This window comes from Tursiops truncatus, chromosome 6, assembly GCF_011762595.2.
Source record: "Tursiops truncatus isolate mTurTru1 chromosome 6, mTurTru1.mat.Y, whole genome shotgun sequence".
Classification (NCBI taxonomy): Eukaryota; Metazoa; Chordata; class Mammalia; order Artiodactyla; family Delphinidae; genus Tursiops; species Tursiops truncatus.
The window spans coordinates 26919927-26938424 of record NC_047039.1 but is presented as its reverse complement, the minus strand read 5'-3'; the positions used below and the strand labels follow the sequence as shown (position 1 = coordinate 26938424).

At 47.4% G+C, this 18498-nt stretch overlaps 2 protein-coding genes across 7 annotated transcripts in view; both read right to left on the bottom strand.

Annotated features, from left to right (window-relative positions):
- Positions 1–1104, bottom strand: part of PHF2 (PHD finger protein 2) — a 94566-nt gene extending 93462 nt beyond the window's left edge. Inside the window, exon 1 of one of the 3 annotated variants that reach the window (XM_033857824.2) lies at positions 621–1104. In XM_033857824.2, coding sequence (XP_033713715.1) covers positions 621–718 — 98 coding nt within the window. In that variant the 5' untranslated portion in view covers positions 719–1104. The remainder of the gene's footprint in view (positions 1–620) is intronic. The other 2 variants (XM_033857825.2, XM_033857823.2) reach the window with 2 other exon arrangements.
- A 12690-nt stretch (positions 1105–13794) lies between these two features.
- The window catches only part of FAM120A (family with sequence similarity 120 member A), a 104508-nt gene continuing 99804 nt past the window's right edge, over positions 13795–18498 (bottom strand). For all 4 annotated transcript variants that reach the window (XM_073805951.1, XM_019940438.3, XM_019940437.3 and 1 more), the window contains one exon: positions 13795–15709. In XM_073805951.1, the coding sequence (XP_073662052.1) occupies positions 15398–15709 (312 nt within the window). In that variant the 3' untranslated portion in view covers positions 13795–15397. The remainder of the gene's footprint in view (positions 15710–18498) is intronic.

Below are 18498 nucleotides of genomic sequence, written 5' to 3'. Positions count from 1 at the left end.
GAGGAGGGGAATGGGGAAATGTGATGGCCAGGGAGGAGGCGGCAAAGTCACAACACCCCCACCCACACAGAGACACCATTCTGTCACCCGCACTCCCGCCCGGGGACATGCAGGCCGGCCGGGTCCAGGAGCCCTGCTGGGGCCGGGCAGGGGTCCCGCCCGCCCGGACGAGGTGCCGGAGCTCCGGGCCGCGGCGGAGGGTGGGCGCGTCGGCCGCCACCTGGCCGGGCCCCACGTCCGTCCCAGCCCCGCCGGCGTCCGAACCCGCCACTCGCGCCTCTCCGGGGCCCGCGCGGGGAAAGTTCCTGCAACTTCGCGGGGGAGGCGGCGGGCGCGGGGCCTGGGCCTCGGGAGCCCGGCCTCCGCGGCCCCGCTGTCAGGCGGCCCGGCCGGCCGGGCGCCCCAACTTCCCGGCCCGGCCCCTACCCGCGGCCCCCCGCGGGCCCGCTTTGTGAGCGGCGGCGGCGAGGGGCGCCCGCCCAGCCCCGGCCCCCGCCCCGGGCACAAAAGGGCGCGCGGCCGGCGGGAGGCGGCGGGCGGGGGCCTGCGGGGCGCTCACCGGGCCGGGCCGGGGCCGGGGGCCGCGGGCCGGGGCCGGGGCCGGGCGGCTGCGCGCTCACCTGCCGTGGAACCAGTCCTTGCAGGCGTCGCACTCGATCATGAAGCGGGTAACATCGTAGGGGAGCCGGCAGACGCAGTACACGGGCACCGTCGCCATGTTCGCCGCGCCGCCCGCCCGCCCCTCGGCCCGCGCTGCGCTCCCGGGTCGGGCCGGGCGGGCCGGGCCGGGCGGGGGCCGGGGCCGGGGCCGGGGCCGGGGACGGGGCCGGGGGCGCACTACAGCCCGCGCGCACCCGGCTGGCGCGTCCACACAAAGCGGGGCGCGCGGTGCAGGGCCGCGCCGGGAGCCGCCCGCCGGCCCGCGGGGCGCAGGGCGCGAGTGTGCGCGGGGGACGGGCCGCGCGCGGGACACAAAAGGGAATGGACGCGCGGGGGCGGCGGGCGGAGAGCCGCGGCCCCACCGAAGGGACCCCCGGCCGCCGAGCGGCCTCTACGTCAGCGCCCCGGGTGGCGCCGCCTCCGCCCGCCAGCCTGGGCCGCCGCTCCCGCCGCGGGAAGGCGGGCCGGGGACCGCGGGGAAGGCGGGCCGGGGTACACCGCCGGGGGAGACAGTGGGCCGGGGGAACACTGCTGAGGGAGAAGAGGGACCGGGGGACCTGCCAGGAGAAGGTGGGTCGGGGGACCTGCAGGGAGAGAAGGTGGACTGGGACACCCCTCCAGGGGAGAAGGTGGGCTAGGAGACTGTCACCTGGAAGAAGGTGGGTAGGGGGATTCCCCGGGGAGAATGTGGACTGGGGGTACAGGGGGAAGGCAGGTCTGGGAGACCCTCTGGGTGTGAGGTGGGACCCCGAGGAGGAGGACGACGTCCTTCCTGGTTAAGAAGGCCGAGGAGCAACTACTTGGCTCTAAGTTTCATCTGATAAGCAGCGGAGCAGGGGGCAGCCAGGGGTGGGGGATTCCTCCTGTTCCCTCCTCCTTCCTACCTTACCGACTGAGTTTCTGGCTGGAATACAACTTCCCTTTCCCCCTTACTCCTGGCTGGAGACAGCCCACCCTCCCTCACACGATCTATGGACTTCCCTTGATGCTCAGTCCTCAGAGGAGGACAGAATTCAGGGGACCCGGGAGCATGCTGGCACGGGTCAGCTCTGTAAAGAGAAAGGAGTTACCTGGAATTTGAGCTGCCCAGGAGCCCTGGAGGGAGCCCCCAGGCCTGGGAGACCTAAGGTGCAGGGAGGACAGCAGGTCCCAGGCCTCCTGTCTGTGTCCCAAATTGCTGAGTTCTGCTGGTGGCAACAAGGATATAGGAGGAGGGGGGAACCGAGAGGTGCTGCAGTGTTGCTCTGGGCCCAGCATCCTTTGCCCTAAAGTGGTCCTCCCTCCTCACCTGTGGTGGTCAGGCTCTTTGCTGAGTGTGAGATGGGGAGGGGGCCTGGCTCTGAGGGATCTTTTCCCAAGGCATTCTGTAGCAGGCTCTCCCCTGCCCCCTACCCAGCTGCTGCATCCTTTGGGCATCCGTGATCATTTCAGGATGCTAGAATAGAGCTGGCTCCTAATTCAGAGTAAGGAACCTGTCTGTGCTCCCTCACTCTGTTGGTCTTCCCCACCCTCCCTAAGCAAAATATGCATGGTGCTAGGAGATGCTGGCCACCACAAGCACAGAATTCCAGGCTTGGGGCAGGAAACCTGGCCCAGCTCACCTCACAGAAGCATCCCTGACAGGTACCCAGCCGAGACCTACAGCTGCTAAGGGCAACTTGCTCCACTTGTAGGCAGTTCTCCCTCCTGTTGAGTCAAAATCTGCCTTCACATTGTCAGCCACCTTCCCTCTACAGGTGACCCCTCAACCGCAGCTTCAGCGGTTCAGCTTCAGGGACAATGTGAGAGTGGGAAAAAGAAGATGTTGAAGGGGGAAATGGGGAGAAAGGGATTATCTCCCTCCCTCACCCTCTCACACATTGGTGAGCTGCCCAGGATCTGGAACACAAGGTCTTCCAACCTGAATTCTAGCCGCCACGCTCCCCTCCAGAGTCTTAGGGAGTGACTATTAAGCATTGTCCACAATTAACACCCTAATGTGAATTGGTGCGGATAAACAGTACTCAGCCTGTAGATCAAAGTCTGCAAGGAGGCCCCGAAGAGCCTGGCCTGGGCACTGCTGAGTTACCGTCCCCCATGGCAGTACAGAAGCACTTAAACTAGCAGTGTCCGCATCCCCCCACTTATCATCCATCGAAGCCAGAAACTTCTGGAGACCAACTTGACTGTGGGCAGTCCTCATCTCTGCCACTTCCATTTCCTATTTTACAAATAATGATAGTAGGTACCCAGCATTTGTCAAATGCTTACCAGGTACAGTGCACTGTGCTTAGTTCTTCAGACATGGACCAGAACTCACCCAGCTGCTTATAAAGCACTCAGCATACCCCCTGGGTAGTGATTATTACATACGCAGCACTCACATTGACACCTTAGGTGTTACTGCTGCCACTTTAGAGATAGGTATATAAACAGGTATCAGAGAGAGGTATAGTACTGGTGCCATTTTTCAGAAGTGAAAACTGAGGCCCAAAGCAGTTGAATGCCTCATGGAGGAGGTCAGCTGGCTAGTGAGAGGAAGGAGCAAGCCAGGAACCCAGACTTCTCCAGGGCCTAAGCCTGCACTGCCGCCCCTCTGTCACCTCCCAGGGCACCCTGAGCACATACACTAGGCATGGGAGCCCATCCTTGACCCCCAAGTCCTTCACTGCTGACCTCTGGGATGGCTCTGGTCATCCTGCACCACCCACCTCTACTCCTTGCCCTCCAGGACTCCCCTGTCTACAGCTGTGTCCACTTGCATCTGGAAGTGTCCACTGAAATACTTTCCTGTTACTCAAAGCTCTTCCAAGGCTGCCTGCCAGCTACAGACTAAAATAAGACTCAGTATGGGTCCCAGACTCTTCCTCTCTTTGGTTTCTCCCAATGAGTTCCCTCTTATCCCCCATCAGAAAGCCTGCCTTATCTCTATGTCCTCCCTCTTTCTCATTCATTTACGTCAACATATATTGAACATCTGCTGTGTGCTGAGCAGTGTTGTAGCCATGGAGCACTCAGCAGCCCCAAGTGTTGTGGAGCTCATATGGCAGTAAAGGGAGACAGCAACACATATAGTGGGCTGGGTACCACAGTGCCCTGGGGAAACTGGCACGGGGGGGGGTGGGGCTGGGCAGAGGCGGAGAGCTCCTGAGGTGACCTGGAAGCAGAGGCCTGGAAGGGGTGAGTCGAGGAAGGAGAGCGAAGGGAAATTACTTGCAAGGACCCAGAAAGGAATAGGGGTGGCCTTAGCACTCTGCCACGCTAAGCTCAGTGGCCCCTCCATGTGGTCTGCCCATTACCTCAGCATCCGTCCCCCAAGTTTGCCTCATTCTCCAGGACACAGCACCCATGTGTCTGTGCCAGCATCAGGACCTCACCACCCACCCCAAGAAGCCTGGCATGCTGTAGGGGTAAGGTGGGTGGGCTTCCAAACTACAAGGCCATGTGCTGCCCCTCCGCCCTGGCACTCTGGTGAAGTATGACTGCAGTGCCGCATACCCTGCAGTGAGCATCTGAGGACAAGACGTGTTTTATTCACCTTATTACCCAGTGGAAAAGCAGCATCTTCCAGTATGTATTTATTCACTCACCTACTACTCAACAAAGTGTACTGAATTGCAGGTACAGGGCTTTTGGGTTTTTTTTAAATTGTGGTAACATACACAGCATAAAGTTTACCATTTTAACCGTTATTCGATGTACAGCTCTGTAGCATTAAGTACATTTACAATATTGTGCAGCCATCACCATCATCCATCTCTACAACTATTTTCATCTTTCCAAACTGAAATTCTGACCCTAACTCCCCATTACCCCTTACCTCCAGCTCCTGGTAACCACCATTCTACTTTTTGTCTTTATGAATTTGACTACTCTAGGGACCTCACATAAGTGGCATCATACAGTATTTGTCCTTTTGTGATGCTTATTTCACTTAGCAGAATGTCCTCAAGGTTCATCCATGGTATAGTATGTGTCAGAATTTCCTTCCTTTTTAAGAACGAATGATACTTCATTATATGGCTATGCCACATTTGGTTTATCTGCTTACTGTTGATGGACACTTGGGTTGTCCCCACCATTTGGCCATGAGTATGGGTATACAAATGTCTGTTCAAGTCCCTGCTTTCACTTCTTTTGTGTGTATACCCAGAAGTGAAATTGCTGAATCATATGGTAATTCTATTTTTAACTTTTTGAGGAACCACCATACTGTTTTCCACAGTAGCTACAGCATTTTACATTTCCAACAACAGTGCACAAGAGTCTTAATTTCTCCACATCTTCATCAACACATTATTTTCTGGTTTGGGATTTGTTTTTTGTTTGTTTTTTTTAATTTTTTTTAAAGCCATCCTAATGTGTGGGAAGTGGTATCTCATTGTGGGGTTTTTTTGAAGTAAATATTTTTATTTTGATTGATTTCTCAATGTATAGTTCAATATAATAGTTTTTTGTTTTGTTTTTTGCGGTACGCGGGCCTCTCACTGTTGTGGCCTCTCCCATTGCGGAGCACAGGCTCTGGACGCGCAGGCTCAGCGGCCATGGCTTACGGGCCCAGCCGCTCCACGGCATGTGGGATCTTCCCGGACCGAGGCACAAACCCGTATCCCCTGCATCGGCAGGCGGACTCTCAACCACTGCGCCACCAGGAAAGCCCAATATAATAGTTTTTAATGGCAACAATTTGGTTCTACTGAAACTCCATGATCATTGTGGTCTTGATTTGCATTTCCCTAATGATTAGTGATGTTGAGCATCTTTTTATGTGCTTATTGGTTATTTATATACCTTCTTTGGAGAAATGTCTTTGCATCTTTTCCTCATTTTTTATTTGAGTTGGTAAAGCCCAATTCATCTGTTTTTTCCTTTTGTTGCCTGTGTATTTGATGTCATATCTAAGAAACCATTGCTAAATCCAGTGTCATGAAGCTTTCCACTGTATGTTTTCATTTAAGAGTTTTGTAGTTTTAGTTCTTAAGTTTAAGACTTTGATCCATTTTCAATTAATTTTTGTATAGAGTGTGAAGTAAGGGTCCAAATTAATTCTTTTGTAGGTGGTTATCTAGTTTTCCCAGCACCATTTGTTGAAAGGACACTCCTTTCCCCACTGAATGGTCATTGCACCCTTGTCAGAAATCATTTGACCATATGGGCCAAGGGTTTATTTCTGGGGTCTCTATTGTATTTCATTGGTTTCTTTGTGTATCTTTATGCCAGCACCACGCTATTTTGATTACTGTAGCTTTGTGGTAAGTTTTGAAATTAGGAAGTGTGAGACCTCCAACTTGGCTCTTCTTTTCCAAGATTGTTTTTGCTCTTCTGGGCCCCTTACAATTCCATATTAATCTGAGGATTGGCCTCTCCATTTCTGCACAAAGAGCTATTGGAATTTTGACAAGGATTGTGTTGAATCCGTAGATCACTTTGGGTAATATTGATATCTTAACAACAGTAAGCCTTCTGATCCATTAACATGGGATGTCTTCCTATTTACTTGTATCTTCTTTAATAGCTTTCAGCAATGTTTTATATAAGTTTTCAGTGTACAGATATTTTGTCTCCTTGGCTAAGTTTATTCTTAGGTATTTTGTTTGTTTGATGCTATTGTATGTGGAATTATGTTCCTAATTTCCTTTTTGGATTGTTCACTCTTAGTGTATGGAAACAAAACTGATTTTTGTATGTTGATTCAGTATCTTGCACGTTTGCTGAATTTGTTTTTTAGTTCTAACAGTTATTTGTAGAATCTTTAGAGTTCCCAAATCTTGATGATTTTACATGACATAAGATCATGTTATCTATGAACAGAAATAATTTTACTTCTTCCTTTCTAATTTGAATGCTTTTTAAATTTATTTTTCTTGCCCAATTACTCTGGCTAGAGCATCCAATAGCACGCTGAATAGAAGTGGTGAAATGGGCATCTTTCTCTTGTTCCTGATCTTAAGGGGAAAGCTTTTTTTAGTCTTTCACCATTGAATATGATGTTTGGTTTGGGCTTTTCATATATGGCCTTTACTACACTGAAGAAGTTTCTTTCTATCCTAGTTTGTAGAGTTTTTTGTTTGTTTGTTTATCATGAAAGAGTGTTGAATTTTGTCAAATGCTTTTTCTGCATCAATTGAGATGATTATTTTTCCCCTTTATTCTGTTAATGTGGTCTGTATTACATTGATTGTTTTTTTTTTTCTTGATTTTAAGGATGTTGAACTATCCTTGCATCCCAGAAATAAATCCCATTTGGTTAGGGTGTATGATCCTTTTAATATGCTGTTGAATTTGGTTTCCTAGTATTTTGTTGAGGATTTTGCGTCAATGTTTATAAGGGATATTGTTTTGTAGTTTTCTGTTCTTGTAGAATCTTTGTCTGGCTTTTGTCAGGGTAATGCTGGCTTCATAGAAAGGATTAGGAAGTATTCCCTCCTCTTCAGTCTTTGGGAAGAGTTTAAGAAGGATTGGTGTTAATTTTTCTTTAAATGTGTGGTAGAATTCAGTGCAGCTATCTGGTCCTGGGCTTTTCTTGGTTTTTGATTATTGATTCAATCTTCTAAATAGTTATAGATCTATTGAGATGTTCTATATCTTCATGATTCAGTTTTGGCAAGTTATATGTTTCCAAGAATTTGTTCATTTAATCTAGTTATCCAATGTGTTGGCACACAACTACTGCAGATGTTATAGCAGTGAACAAGGCATACACCATTCCTACCTCCAAGGAGCTCATATGCCAGAGCAGGAGACAGAAAACTAATAACTGTCTTGCGGGGAGATGTCAGAAAGGACATACCAATTCAAGGTTGGATGTGTGCTTTTGTATCAGATGAATCCATCTGATGAATGCAAAGAAAATTCTAAGAGCTTCTTGGGCTACTTGGACCATGGTGATCAGAACCAGAACCAATTGAAATGAACAGTAAGCCACAGGAACTTTGAAAGCCTTCTGGGTTTTTCTGATGGGTACGAAAGTGTGCCCTTCTTGTTGTCCATCTCTAGGATGGCCCTGTGATGTTTGGAAGCAGTGAGTTTGTAGACCAAACTCACTCAGCTGGATGACCATATAATTTATTATCCAAAAGGGTGCTATTAATAAAACACCAGAACAGGGGCAAACAAGGCTATTCTGGTCAAACTGGGACCAGGGTGGCCCTCCTATAGCCCACACTGGGGTCACTCAGGTCTGCAGGGATAGACATGCACAAATGCCACGAGGGGGTGTGGCGCGATGTGGTCTGGCTAGGTCTGCTATGGGTGCCAGTGCCTGCCAGACACGGCAGGCTAAGGCCAACCAGGGTACCCACCCTGATGCAGCTCAAACTCTGCCTGGGTAATTCCCACCTGGCTTCCAGGTCATTCATCAGAGGATTCCCTGACACCTTCCTCCACCATAGTAAGTTCCTCCTTTCCTCTGCATTTTCCTTCATAGAGCATATTATCATTGCTGTTGCATTTTCACATGGGTTTATTTTTTCTCGTTGCATTTCCACATGACTGTCCACTCAGGTGACGTGACACAGCACAGAGAGGTCTCTATTCTGCTCATGGCTGAGTCCTCAGCAACAAGCACAACGCCAGCCCCACTGGGCCCAGATGACCAACAGGTGGACAAAAGGACCGATGGAGATCCAGGGATCTCTCTAAGCAGGGAAGACCTAAGATCTTTCTTCCCAGATGCATGGGTTTGGGAGCACTTGTATAGGACCCAACATGGTCGCTGGGTTGATACCAAGTGAGGACGAGACCCTCAGCCTGAAATCAGCCTCCATCTGTCTGAGAGGCAGGGCCATAGTTCTTGCTACCAGGCAGGTTCATTCCAGGTAGAACCGTTCACATTCAGGTCTGCCTGGGCCATTTCCAGTCACTGTTCTGGGTGTCAAGAAAAAAGAAACACATGCAGCCAGAGCTAAGTCACACCCAGCTAAGGGTCTGGGGTGGTGGTGCCCACCCACCATGGTTTCAGAGACCCCTGGGCAGAGTACAGTCTGCACTTAACAGGACAGCAGCATGCAGAGCGTAGAAGCTTCCTGCGGCTGCCATGTCAAGGTACCACACTGGGTGACTTAGGACCACAGAAATATGTCATCTCAGGGTTCCAGGGGCCAGAAGTCTAAGATAAAGGTGCCAGCAAGGTCAAGCCCCCTCTGAAGGCCCCAGGAAGGGTCTGCTCCAGGCTGAAGGCCCCGGAAAGGGTCTGCTCCAGGCTTCTCTCCAGCTTCTGGTAGCTTCTTGGCTTGTGGTAGCATCAGTCCAGTCTTCACATGGCCATTTTGTTCCTTTGCGTGTATCTGTTTCTGTGTCGAAATTTCCCCTTTTCATAGCGACACCAGATTTGTTGGGTTAGGGCCCACCCCACTCCAGCAGGACCTCATCCTAACCTACCTAATTACATCTGCAATAACCCTATTTCCAAATAAGGTCCTACTCTGAAGGACTGGGGTCAGGGCTCCAAAATATGAAAGCAGAGGGGATACAGTCCAGCCCATAGCACAGGGTGAAGCATCTAGTGCAGAGCTACTTTGGCCCTGTCTACAGGTCCTCGGGTCATCTGTGGCCCAGTCTGTGCTAGGGAAGCTAATAGAGCAAAGAGCAGAGGACAAGCATTCAACAGCCTAGGCCCACATGGGCAGGGCAAAGACAGGGCTCCAGGCAAAGTGGCCTCTGCAAGGTTCACTTGACTGAGTGGGGATTAAGGAGTAAAAGAGGGTAATAAATTAGTCATTCTCAGGAAATGTGAGGGTAGAATAAGTTCCCTGGAAGAGAGAGCTACTCCTGAGAACACCTACATCGGGAAAGAACAGGCACCCAGTGCAGCAACAGGCTCCCTCTGAGGCCAAGAGGGAGGACGAGGAGGGAGGTGTCGGAAACTCTTTGTCCTTGCAGGCAATCATATGGATGAGGGTACAACTGCTGAATTATTTCTTAACATTCTTGCCTTGGCCTGGGATTTTGGAATCAGGAAAGAGCCAGGGCATTAGACGTTCTCTGTCAATTAGAAAATGGTAAACTGAGGGCACAGTCAACCTAAGAAGGGATATATCACCCTCGCTGGCAATCGAAGCAATGCAGATGAAAACCAGAAAACCATTTTCTGCGTCATTCTAGCAAAGAGTCAGGGTCTGGTCAGCACCAAGGACCAAGACAACCTACCCTCACATCCCACCCTTAGGCAGTCCTTCTGGTGAAATGCTAACCACCTGTAGGGTGTGCATGCCTCCCAGGCTGTGACCACCTGGAGACTGGTCACAACCTCTGAAGGGCCACCAGCATGCCCAGAACCCTCACCCTGCATCATTGGCTTTCCCTCTCACTCATGAATTCTCTCCATCCACTGCTTCCTACCCCGGGCCCAAGCCTGACCCCATTCTCCACAGACCACTATCCTTCTCATCCCCCATCCCAGAGGCCCTCCCTGCCTCGCAACCATCACCCTGTTTTATTTTCCTCATCTTCTTGTCTGAAATAGTCTTATTTGTACATAGGTATACTTCACCTAGCCCCCAATTGTAAATGCCCATGAAGGGAGGGCCCTTGCTGCCCTCTGAGCCTCAGGACCTAGGGCAGTACCCAACACAGATGCTCCATCAATACTGGGGGATGCCAAAATAAAGCCATGTCCAGCCACACGGGGCAAGCAGGTACTTCATGGCGCAGCTACCCTTGGAATCGTGGGGCTATGGAAGAATATGAAATGGTAGAGAGAAAGAGCCATAAAATATTTTGTAGGTGGGGAGAAAATGTTATAAAACATGTATAATGGTTTATTTTCTGCAAAAAAATTATATATTACATAGAAAAATGAAAGATAGAGGCCAAATATTAACAATATGGTGATTAAGAATATTAACAATATTAACAGTATAGTGATTTTTCTTTTCCTTTTTGTCTACCTATATTTCTTAAAGTTACTACAATAAACATATTACTTTTGAAACCAGAAAAAAAACCAGTAGAAGCTATTTTTCAAAAAGGAAGAAAGGGAAAAGAAACCATCAGCCCAGGAGAGTATGTGAATTGTCCTACGAGCAACGCTGGGGTCAGAATTCAGTCCCGAGCCCCAGAGTGCCACGCACAGCTGCTGGTCCCTCACCTATTTCTGGATGCCACTCAGGCCATCCCCCGTGATCCTAGTGACGTGGGAGAGATGGCCAGCCTGTCCCCAAGCAAGCGTGGTGTGCTCGGCCTCCCTTTGCTTCCTGCCCAGGCCTGTGCCTCCATCCCTCTCCCGTCTCCAAAACACAGGGTTCTTCTTCAGCGGGGAGGACCTGCTCCAGAGAGGAGCGGGGGTGGGGAAGGGGAAGGGCAGCATCATGCAGTTGTCATGATGGGGAGGCACTGCTGGCATCTGGGGGTAGGGGCCGGTGGCACTGAGAATACAACCCTCCCTGAAAAGACAGTCCAATGGAGGAAACTTGACAGGCGTTTGCAATTGACACTAAATTAAACGTGCTGGTGAGTCCTCACTGGAATTGAGGTTTCTGTAAAGCGGAAGGCCCCCCCCGCACCCCACTGCCTCGCAAAATGAGTGCAAGCAAGGACTGGGGGGGGGCCATCGTGGCTCTTGGTACTGTGGACCAGAGCATGATACGAACGCAGAGGAGCTCGAACCTACGTTCCTGAGGAACGGTGGGGCCAACACGATTGACCAGACAAGTGTCAGAGAGGAGAGGTGTGGGTGCTTCCTTTATTTCCTCCAAATCCCAGAGCCACAGCCTGTAGGAGTAGAGGGTTAACAGCATTTGGAGTCTGCACACCTGTCAGAACCAGGAGAACACTCAGGGCTTGCTTGGAACAGACTAGCTCAGGACAGTGCCTCGTCAGTCCCGGGCACCGGGAACCGTGGTGGGTCCCACAGAGGCGTAGGTGGCTCCCAGGCTATAGGGACATGAGGTGCCGGTGCCCAACCCCGGAACTGGAGGGTTTTCTTTTCTTTTTCTAAGACCAGTGTAAATAACAAACATTTATTGGTATCACTTATGGTAGAAAACGAGTTCCTACAGCAGATGCACATGACCCAATTGTTAAATAGAACATTTTCAAGGTGAACACATATCCTAACCCAGATTTTTTACCTACTTTTGATGATAGCCAATTCCTCCTCGCCCCCCACCCCAAGACACGTGAGCAACTGCTAATGAAAAGCAGTAAACAGCTACTTGGGCGACAGCATTTTCAACTCCACTCCAAGGTGAAGATTCCAATCACATTCGAGACTTTTCTCTCAATTTTCTCCTAAGGAAAGTTCCTGAGTCCAGTTATTTACAGTATTACAGCACTAGCAGAGCAATGTCTACAACTCATCTTTGTCTGCTGGTTCTTCATCCCCAGTTTGGGGAGGGCCTGCATTTCCATAGTTCGCTAATAACTGGCTGAACAATTTCTTCTAGCTCCTTCTTTTTAGCTTTGAAATCTTCGATGTCAGCATCTTGGTGACCGTGTAGGGAACCCGGCCTAGCTCTCGCGGTCCCCGAGGATCCGGTCAGCTCTCTGCGCGCGGAATTCGGCCCCAGGTGTCGGCAGTGTGGACACCGAACCGGCCACCGCCGACCTCCCGCGGTCGCCTCGCGCCTAGCCTGGGTAGCAGCGCTGGGACGCAGCGGAACGCAGGACTCACAAATAGGAGGAAAGAGGTGCGCGCGCACCGTCAGCGCACGGAAGAACGGGCCTGCCCTACTCAAGGCCCCGCCCTGCCCCGCCCTACGCATGGCCCCCCCCCCAACGCAAGGCCGGAAGCGCGCATCCCGGGCGCGTCTTCCTCTGACTAGGAGGCCGGGCGGGCGGGGCCTTGCGGCGGCCCTCCCCTCTCCGACCCCGGCCGAGAGCGCGCGCCCGCAGTCCCAGCATCTTTGATACTACGTCTTCTGACACCGCCCCCTCCGCCCCCGTCTCTCCCGTGTGGCCACTCCCCTCCTGCCCACCCCGCGGAGGCGGGGACACAGCCCCACCTCCCCGCACCTCCCGGAGAAGCGGTTCCGGAGGAGCTGGGCGGGCCATGCGTAGGGGAATGATGGACTAAAGGGCGCCTCAAAGGCTCTGAGCGTGGGCTCCAAAGGGCACGGACTCAGACCCTGTCTCCACCGCTCACTAGCAGTGTGGCCTCCAATAAGTTAAAAACCTTCGGTGGTGATAACACTGTCATCCTGATAGCATTGCTGTGAGCATTAATTGAGCTAAAACACCTAGAACTGTGCTTCTAAAAAAGCACGTCCTGTTTTAGTATCATCGTTGAAGGTGTTATTAGAACGTGAGAGATTTACAGTGGATGTTCACAAAAAAAGGACCAAAGTGTATTAAATGCCTACCGTTCACCCCTGTCCTGTGCTAAGCACTCAAAACTCAATGATGTAAAAACATAGGGGAAATGGCGGAGAAGAGACAAATTTGCCACGCACAAGAATTCCAAATAATTTACTAGCTAACTCAAGCATGACTCCCCACTCGTGAGTCACTCGTGAGCCACATGGTGGCTCTATCAAAGAGCACAGTATGGAAAGGAGTAGGAGCCGGCAACCTTAACAGTGAAGAGACCTGACCAACACTAACTCAGCCAGATGATCAAGTCGCTATCAATGGTGATAAGGCATGTTAATTTTATGTAGCCTAACCCCAGTCCACTCATGAAAAAAAAAAAAAAAATCAGACGAATCACAGTTACAAGACATTCAACAAAATATCTGACTACTCCTCAAGGCTGTCACAAGATCACCAAAAACAAGGAAAGTCTGAGAAACTGTCAGAACGAAGAGACTAAGGAGACATGACAACTAAATATAATGCGGTAGATACTAGAACAAAAAAGGACATTAAGTAAAAATGAAACAAAGCTGAATACTGTATGGATCTTGTAAAAAACAAAAAGTGGTTTAATTAAGATCAAATGTATTTCTTCCTTGGGCTTTTTTTTTTTTAATTAAATTTCTATTTCTAAGCCTGCTCTATTAGAGAATGTCTTTTTTGTAACTATGAAATTCAGACATCAGCATAACTTGCGTTTTGACCACATATGTTTCTTTAGAGCTAGAAACCTAGAATTACCTGCAATGGGCAAAATATTTCTAAATTTTGGTTATTTGACTAAGCTCTTCAGTAGCTGTCTCAATTTGAATTAAACCTTAGTAAAATGTATGTTTTTACAAGGAATTTAAAAGCCGTACCATCTTTATACTAAAAGAATAAAGATTTTTATTAAGCATTGTAAGTTGCATTCAATAGCCTTCAGATACACCACACCACAACCCATCTACAATCAGTCAAACCCAACAGCAGTTCATTCTTGCACAATCCATGAGTTAGGGCAAAACTCCCTTCAACTTACAGTAAGATCCTACTCAGGTCTTGCGGGCAGGGATTGGGGAATTACATCTCATTTCTGATCACTAATGTGTGATGAAGAGCATCAGGAGAATTATATGAAAACGAATAAGAAGTGATTCTGATTTCAAAGTACATTGTTTGGAAACATTAACAAAAACATCAAAATGATATAAGTATACCTGCTTCTACTAAATTCTTGATGGGAAAGTTCTCAAGAACAAGCAATTTGTTTCCTGCTACAGAAGGGGGGGTTGTTTTTTTTTTGTTTTTTTTTTTTAAAGATCAAAGGGATTTTTTTTGTTTTTCACAGAATTTCATATTTTGCTAATATGAAGGCATAAAACAGCAACAAAGAACAATAATGCATACAGCAGTGAATACACCAGGGTAATGTTGATATTCGAAACAGCTAGATAATTTGGGGGGTTTTAGAATAAATGCAACAGAGGTCAATAATCACAAAATTTTAAGGTTAGAGCAAGATCAGTCAATGACTAAACAGAGTTAACATCTTTTATAGGACTATTACTGATTATTAGCATTTTTGTTTTGCAAATGGGCACATACTGGTAAGAATGGAAGAAAGGACAATAACATGCATAATATTAACTACACACTTTAAAAATTATGAACCATGCAGAAGTTTAGCTCAAGTAGTAGCACTAATGGTCTACGTCCGATTCAAAACCACATAGTTCATTGATCACAGATGCATGGTATTAAGTCACGAAAAGTTTCAGAACACAGTGTGTTGATTTTGAAAGGTCATTTGCATCTTCTATGATTTCAACTTTATCTCCATTTAACTTGCTTGTAAAGTATGTATGATGTACTGTATATTTAAAATCAGCAGAACGGCAATATTACTCTATAGTTTTTTTAGTTTTGATAGTTGCACTTTTTTTTTTAACACAAAAGAACCACATCAACAGTGATGAAATTTAAGTAAGAAAGAAAAACTGTGGTTGTGCCTAATTTCTTTCATAATCATAAAATCAAAGCCTTAGACAAAGCTTTCTTGTGAACAGTAATGCAAAATCAAAGATAATGGCATACATATGGTGCCAAATGCTAAAAATGATATTTTAAGCTATATATACTTAAAGACTGCCAAAATTTGTTTTCTTTATAGTTCAAGAAACACAGCTATAGGCTTTTGTCATTAACCAGTTTAAACTTTGTGTGTACTTCATTTTAAGTGTGGGAGTCAAATGCTCTTCATTTTCTTTCTCTCTTTTTGTTTTATTGTAGCATTTTGACTACAACTGGTTAAAACTAAAAATGTGTTGTTTAAATCTCTGATATCAAAGAGGGATCCGAATTTCCAAAGTCCTCATTTTTCTCTTACGGAAAGGAAAAAATGTACATAACTGTAGGCTCTCTTTCTCTCCAGATATTCCTAAATCCTTACCCTTCCAGCATCCTTCACCCTCTATAAAAAATAAGTTTACTCTTCTTTCTTTAAGACAGCTGCCTCCAGAGCATCAGCTCTACGGCAAGCACTGTCTGTACTTAGTGCATTTAAGTGAGGATTTGTATTGCACGTCTTAGAGTCATTGTTCAAGGCACTTTCCGAGTGGCTGGGGGCCCTGGTGTCGCCCGCACTCCCATTCATCTGGGGAGCCGGCTTCTCCTCAGCCACCGCTCCGTTTTCAGCCAGGGACCCGTCTGAAGACACAGCGGAGGATTTAGATTCCCCGGATCTCGACTTCAGTTCTTTGGCCACTTCTTCTGCTGAAGCAGCATAAGGAGGCTTGCCCTATTTAAAATGAAGCACAGCAAGCGATAAGGCAGTTTTTGATAAACAGCGGGTGAGAGGAGACACCAGTTGAGGCCTGATGACACTCACTGCAGATTTAAGAACAGAACACAGCGAGTGCATGGCTGTATCTCTCATTGTTAGGTACTCTTTACCCTATGCATTTTATACTGTGTATACTCTCTATACATTCTATTACATACTCTATATCCTCCATAATCTATATTCTCTAAACTCTACATATTCTGTTGTATACTCTATATACTCTCTACATTCTATTATATACTCTATGCACTCTCTTCTCTATATATTCTATTATATACTCTATACATTCTCTATACAGTTGACCCTTGAACAACATGGATTTGAACTGCGCAAGTCCGCCATTATGCGGTTTTTTTCCAATAAACACATACTACATTACTACATGATCCACAGTTGGTTGAATCTGCGGATGTGGAACTGTGGATATGGAGGAGGGCTAACTGTAACGTTATATGTGGGGCTTCCCTGGTGGTGCAGTAGTTGAGAGTCCCCCTGCCGATGCAGGGGACACGGATTCGTGTCCCGGTCCGGGAAGATCCCACATGCCGCGGAGCGGCAGGGCCCGTGAGCCATGGCCGCTGAGCCTGCGCGTCCGGAGCCTGTGCTCCGCAACGGGAGAGGCCACAGCAGTGAGAGGCCCGCGTACCGCAAAAAAAAAAAAAAAAAAAAGTTATATATGGATTTTCAACTGCGCAGAGTCGGCATTGTCCAAGGGTCAACTGTACTCTCTATACTTTACAGTCTATATACACTCTATAATCTATCCACTCTCTACATTCTATTTTATACGCTATCCATTCTATCATCTAAATTTTCTATACTCTAAACATTCTATTATATACTCTATCCACTCTGTAGTCTATATACAGGGTGGAACTGGAGGTACCTATCACCCTTGCTTTAGAGACACCCTCTTGTACACCACAGGTAATCATGTTCCCCATTTGGGCTCAGTTTTACACAGTGTCTTCTCATTTTAGTTTTCAATCCTATAGTTCAGAAACACTCATGTAAACTTTTCTAGAAGTCAATACTACTGTCATTCTCTTGGAACCTTGAGAAACATAATTAATATAAAAACATAGGAGGGCCAAGAAGCGGAGAAAAATAATACTGAAGACCTCAAGTACATGCTTTCAAATCTCAAAACCCTCACTCTCTCGAGGAAAAGTCCACTTGCCAGACTAAACACACACTTGTGGCAGAGTACTGCCAGTGGTGATTAAGCAGTTCCCCCATGGGTGCCTGCTACAGGAAATGTGCTGAGGCACCTGCTTATTAGGGAACCTCTCTATAGTTATGAAGGATGCAGGAAGACTAAGAAGGAAAGCCAGCCTGTACCTGCTTGGAAACAGACACTCCCTCTCTCTACAGCTAATTCTTCCCATAAGCCTAGGCCACTGCAAGGGGTCCTCCACCACTATATGCACCACAAGCACGGGGCAGCACTGCCTCCTCTGTCCCACTGACATATCGTATCAGCACTGGCCCCATCAGGATGGCAACAACAGAGAACGGAAGGCCAGAGACTCTTAGGAAACAAGCTGCCCTTCATCATCTGTCCTTCTCAAGGTGCAAGAATACTACTTTCACTTAAAAACGAGCAACAGGAAGTACCAAGGAATCCACGCATTATGGCAATAAAAGATGGAACAACATCCCTAAGGACAATGAAATACATCAGAAAGGCATGTCAATAAAAGACCAAGACTGCTTCCTTTGATTTTAAAACAGGCTGTGACAGGACAGGATGAGGAAGAGGAGCACAGATTAAACCAGGAAAAGCCATAAAGTGAGGCGAAAAACTTTGGGAAGAATTTAAAATAAAGAAAAAATAATTCCAGAAATGAACACTAAACTAGAAGAAACAACACCAAATAAACATCATAGTACCTGAAGGTGAAAGAACAAAATTTTTAAAATCAGAGAGATGAAGAAAGGGAAATGCAGATCAAAACCACAATGAGACACCATTTCATACCCACTAGGATGGCCAAACTCAACAACAGATAGTAGCAAGTATTGACATGCATGTAGAGAATTGGAATCCTCATACATTCCTGATAGGAATGGAAAATGGAGCAGCCATTTTGAAAACAGTTTTGCGGTTCCTCAAATGCTTAAACACAGAGTTACCATATGACCCAGAAATTCACTCCTACATGCATACTGAAGAGAAGTGAAAATGTGTAGTTAACAGTTAACAGTACTCTTATATACTTGAAAGTTGTTAACAGTAGTTAACAACACTCTTATAGTTAACAGTACTCATATATTTGAAAGTTGCTAAAAGTATATCTTAAAAGATATACTCATCGCAAGATATACTCATCACTTAAAAGATTTCTCATCGCAAGAAGAAATTTGTAATTATGTGTGGTGATGGATGTTAACTAGACTTATTTTGCAATAAACACAAATATCGAATCATTATGCTGTACACATGAAACTTAATATAATATTATGTGTCAATTACATCTCAATAAAACCGGGGGGGGGAACCCAAACTTGTACATATATGTTCATAGCAGCATTATTCATAATAGTCAAAAAGTGGAAACAATCTAAATGTCCATCAGCTGATGAACAAGTAAACAAAATGTAGTGCATCTATATAATGAAGCATCACTCAGCAGTAATACAGAATGAAGTCCTGGTATGGGGCACAACGTGTGCATTTACATGCAATGTACGGAGAGCAACTCCAGACAGAAAGCAGATCCACCAGAGACTATGGGGGTGGG